At 37.9% G+C, this 4,921-nt stretch overlaps 1 protein-coding gene across 1 annotated transcript; it reads left to right on the top strand.

Moving 5' to 3' along the window:
- The first annotated feature begins 109 nt into the window (after positions 1–109).
- Positions 110–4,724, top strand: LOC121905474 (2-iminobutanoate/2-iminopropanoate deaminase-like). The gene is made up of 6 exons (XM_042423716.1): positions 110–264; positions 1,164–1,269; positions 1,669–1,723; positions 1,833–1,901; positions 4,064–4,119; positions 4,221–4,724. The coding sequence occupies exons 1-6, from the start codon at positions 200–202 to the stop codon at positions 4,278–4,280; spliced, it is 411 nt and encodes a 136-aa protein (XP_042279650.1). The 5' UTR covers positions 110–199; the 3' UTR covers positions 4,281–4,724.
- Positions 4,725–4,921: the final 197 nt, after the last annotated feature.

Here is a 4,921-nt window from a genome sequence, read left to right as displayed (position 1 = left end):
ACATTTCTGTGCAAACAAACTAAGGAGAAAAACGCCAGATAAAAATATTTCCTGTGCGCCTACATGGTGATTTACGGTAATGCATCTATGACGTTTTGTGTAACGATTATCCAGTGTTCCTTCTTCCTCTCCTTTTTGCAGCACACTGTTGCAAAAGTTGTGTCATTCACCTGGTTTGATTAGATATATTGTCAGTAAAATGGCTTCATTGATCAGGAGGATTATCAGCACAACAAAAGCTCCTGCTGCTATCGGCCCGTACAGGTGAGAAAGAGCTGTAAGGTCGGTCCATCAGGTTGAAACTGAGGCTGAAGTTAAAAGCTGGCTCACAGCGGACGGCTGTCAAACACACAGCTGTCAAACATTTAGACCACATGTAAAGAGTAATGACTGTTGGGAAGATGTGTTAGAGGTATTAGGACCACTAACATTTTCTCAGTGTGAACATATAGCTTTGTTTCAATGCCCTTGGAAGAGCAATACTCTGTCCATTAGTTATGGCTGGAGGTGGAACAGTGGTCACTCGTGCTTTTAGGAGCAAAGGGCACATTTTTGGATTGCACTTTAAACTGTGTAAACAATTGAAAGGCTAAACTATTAAAATCAACCGCCTCTGTGCTCACATTTTTGTGTTTACTGAATACAGATTCCTCTTAATGAAGTTAATTATGACTTTGCATCATAATGTTTGGACAAAGTATACAGCTTCAGTGTGGCCACTGGCTGACAGTATATTATGTATTTCACCCTCAACATGTTAATGAAGCTTAAAAGAAAAAAATAGTTTTGTCTATGTAACAAAACAAATGCATTTAACCAGACAATTCATTATTACTCATTATAATCTTTAAAATCCCTCATTTGACCACCTAGACTTGCAGTAATAGCAGTTGTGAAACCACATGAACTTTGTGAATTGATAAGAGAAAAGCAAGTGAAGGTATAGTCATGTAAAATATGTATAATACATGGTTGAATACAAATACAAAGACATTTTTATGTTTCACATTAAAAAATTGATTTGCAGAATTTCTGCATTTATCATCTGCTCTCCTTCTGTAGCAGTAAAACACTAGAGATGACGGAATAATTCACATTGTTTTCTAAAAGCTCACTTTTAATCCAGTGTGGATGATTCTTTGTTCCTGTTTTGCGTCTCCCAGCCAGGCGGTGGTGGTAGATCGGACCATGTACATCTCAGGACAGCTGGGGATGGATCCTGCCAATGGACAGTTGGTGGACGGTGGCGTCCAGGCTCAAACCAGACAGGTGAACCGCCACCAACCACACTCCCATCATTCATTCACAAACTAGGGGCATTACAAAACTGGAAATCATCCTAAATGTTATTATGTGTTTATAATAAAGTTGCTCAGTATTGATGAGTTTTATGTGATTGTTTTTTTTCTTCAATTGATTCTGTTTGGTACATTAAGCTTCTGTTCTCTCTCGATTCTCTCATATCCAATCCATTAAAAGATTGTTATGAATAAACTGCAAATTGCATTTTTATTATTGATTGTAAAATCATGTCAAGCTTGCTTTAGAGTTCTAACATTTCCATTTTCTATCATCTGATCTCTTTTATTAGCAAATCAAAACAAATTACTAAAGAACACATCGAACCATGCCGTCTGTGGCTCCTAAACTCTTCCTTAATCTCCTCAGGCTCTTGTGAATATGGGTGAAATCCTTAAAGCAGCTGGGTGCGGTTATGAGAACGGTGAGGAGAAACTGTACCTATATTTGAAAAGTGACACATTTTGCATGAATTTAGAAGTTTGTGTTTAAGGGCATCTTTTACTCAAACATTTTTTCATTGTTTTCTGCAGTTGTCAAAACCACAGTGCTCTTAGCCGACATGAACGACTTCACCAATGTCAACGATGTTTACAAGCAATGTAAGTATGATTGATTTTATTATCAATATGATTTCTTCATCTGCTACTTTTCCTCTCTACCGAGTCATGGTAAAACCTTCACCATGATGAAACCTTCATGTAACAAGCAAAGGTCCATCACTTGCATCTTGCAATATAGACTTTGCCACTGGGTGTCAGCACAGTCCAGAGAACCTGCATTATCCAGGTCAACATGATGGTTGCTGAATATATGACGTTTCACTTGGTTGGCTTGTATGGACGCAGTAACTGCCTGATCTCTGGCTTTTTCTGTACTGGCCTCATTTTTCACGCAACTACTTGTTTTGAGTGCTTATCTTCTGCTATATTGTTATTTATTCTGTTCATGTTGGGGTGTCTTTACATTTGAGTATGAGCACTATATCTTCACAACACATAATTCAGATGTCATTTTTGAATTTGCTTTTTTCTTCATATTGTAAATATTCTCAGCAAAGAACAGAGTAAGCACAGACAGAAGTATGAAAACAAATGTTCAGAAGCACAGGTGATTTTGTCACCACACTGGTAGCGTCTCCTGAAGTGTGCTGAGTCACCAAGCAGAGTGAAACCTGAGCTGCTGCTGCTGCCAGTGGATTAAGTCCTCAACTAAATGTCATCCCACATCTGATGCTCTATAGACAGCCAGGAAGTCCTTTAACTCTAAATGATGCCTGAGGTTTTCAATATGGAGAGTATGATTTTCATTCACATGCACCATATTCACTTAATGTCAGTTTTGTATGAAGAAAAAGAATTGTAAGGAGCACTTCTACACTGCCAGTGCTCTTGGAGGGGAAAAGGGAGTAAAAAGAGGGGAAAAAAGCTTTCATCCATGGGTAGAGTGTGGCATAAAAACCAGACACAGAGGAGAAAAAATATGGACTACCATTAGCATTTAAAGACCCTGAGCGCCACCACAGGTGTTTTCACTTATTCTGACTAATTAGGCTTCTGATCCGGTTGAAGCTGTGTGGAGCTATGCTGGAACTACATTAGGTCACCAAACTTCATGAACAAATGAGAATAATAAGCGTTCAGCTCTCCTGCCCGGAACAGGTCCAACAAATTTAATAGAAGGATCAGAGACATGTCAATCAAGTCTGGTTTGCACACGCCCTCCCATAACTCTGAAGACATTAAATAAAGCAAATAAAGAAGTGAAAACACCTGTGTGGGTGTATCAACAGTGTGTTTATTGCATTACATTTCCCAGACTTCTCCTGTCAGTCCAATAATGTGAATGTTTTGAATTTTCCATTAATGAAGTTTGTGTAGATGTAGATGATACTATTTTCCTTTTTCTCATGTCCCAATTCTAACTACCTAATAATGGTGTACAGCATGTATTAAATAAGTGTTACAGTACACTGTGCTTACAGAGAAATAAATATACTTTTATGTTTTGTAATAACATGAAATATTGCAATATATGTGTCAGTAAAAGTGAGACTTTGGAAAGCATTTGCCAATTAAAACTTACAAACAAAGCAAAATATTTTCCCAAGGGTTTAATATTTAGATTTTTTTTTTGTCTGTTTACCCATGCTGTTAGTGTTTACCAAAAAACACATCATTTCCAGTGCACAAGAGGATTTTGTTTAATGAAGACTGCCCTGACACTTGATGTTTAGAACAACAAACACAAAAGCTTTCATAAACTGGATTTAGGCCACATAACAAAAGATCTTTTCAGAAGAAACATGTCATAGCATGAAAGCACGGGTGTAACTAATAAGACTAATGATTGCTTGTGCAGGCTGACTGGGACAGTGGGACAGAGCTCTAATTAGTGTTATTAGTTACACCGGTGCTTTCATTGCTGAGACAGTCAAGGTTTGATTTATATCAGTCAGTGACAGAAAGTTGCAAAATGAACATTTTGTGTGAACATGTTGATTAGAACATCATGGACTACATTGACTGGTCAGTGTTTGATTTTTAATGAAACACTAAGATTGACTTCATGTTGAGTCAAATCAGAAAACAAACCTTTCTACACTGCTGTCTTCATGTCAGACTGTAGTTAGTTACTGAGTGTGTTTGTAGACAGACCAGTTGTGGGACTTCACCACAGCTGGTCCACGTGTCAGTTTCATTAAACATAAACGTGTTTAAATATGTGTCTGTTGTCCTGATATTTCATGTGCTGCTTTCTTTAGTCTTCACCACCAACTTCCCAGCCAGAGCTGCCTACCAGGTTGCTGCTCTTCCCAGAGTGAGTATTTGATGAAGATTTATACTTGTCGCCACTGATTCTCTACTGGATTGAACCAAACAAAAAGCTGCTATCCATCAATATTCTCTCTGTTTGTCTAGGGTGGACTGGTTGAGATTGAAGCAGTTGCTGTTTTGGGCCCTGTGACCGATGCTTCCTAACAAGAACATCTATCAAACAATAAAACATTTGAAAACTCATTATCACTGAAAAATATGATCCTTGATTTGTAGTCTAAGCAAGAACTCCTGTATCGCACTAATCATTTTTATTATAGATGTTTCACCTTTTGTAAGGTATATAGTGACTTAGTGCTGTCAAACCTGTTGACCAGGTCACCGTGCAGACGACCAGCAGTCAGTCTCAGGGTACTTTCTCCTCCTTCATTAACATTGATGAGACACGTTTGCTGACAACAATGCATTTTAAATTCCCTCTGCTCACGTTTCACTCACAATAGCTGAAAAGTATCTAAGCTTGTTTGCTGCATTGAATTACACCATCAGCCTGTGTTGTCACCAGCCATACCCATGACAGTGTATCCTCTCTTATTATGCCAGATGATAGATGATTAAATATAACTCAATAATAAATGTTTTAATTTACTTAAATGGTGATTTATTTCCTTAATCTCATGACTTTGCGCTATGTGTCTTCCTCAGTTGGTGATTGGCCCTTATACAGTATTACTTCTTATATATTCGATATTTGTTGATGTGGGATGGAAACCCATTCACGCATAAGGACAGTATGGATTATATGCCAGATCATAACCTTTGCAGCACATTTTATCCAATGTGGA

Source organism: Thunnus maccoyii, chromosome 10 (assembly GCF_910596095.1).
Source record: "Thunnus maccoyii chromosome 10, fThuMac1.1, whole genome shotgun sequence".
NCBI lineage: Eukaryota > Metazoa > Chordata > Actinopteri > Scombriformes > Scombridae > Thunnus > Thunnus maccoyii.
The sequence above is the reverse complement of the archived record's forward strand: the minus strand, read 5'-3'. Positions and strand labels throughout refer to the sequence as shown.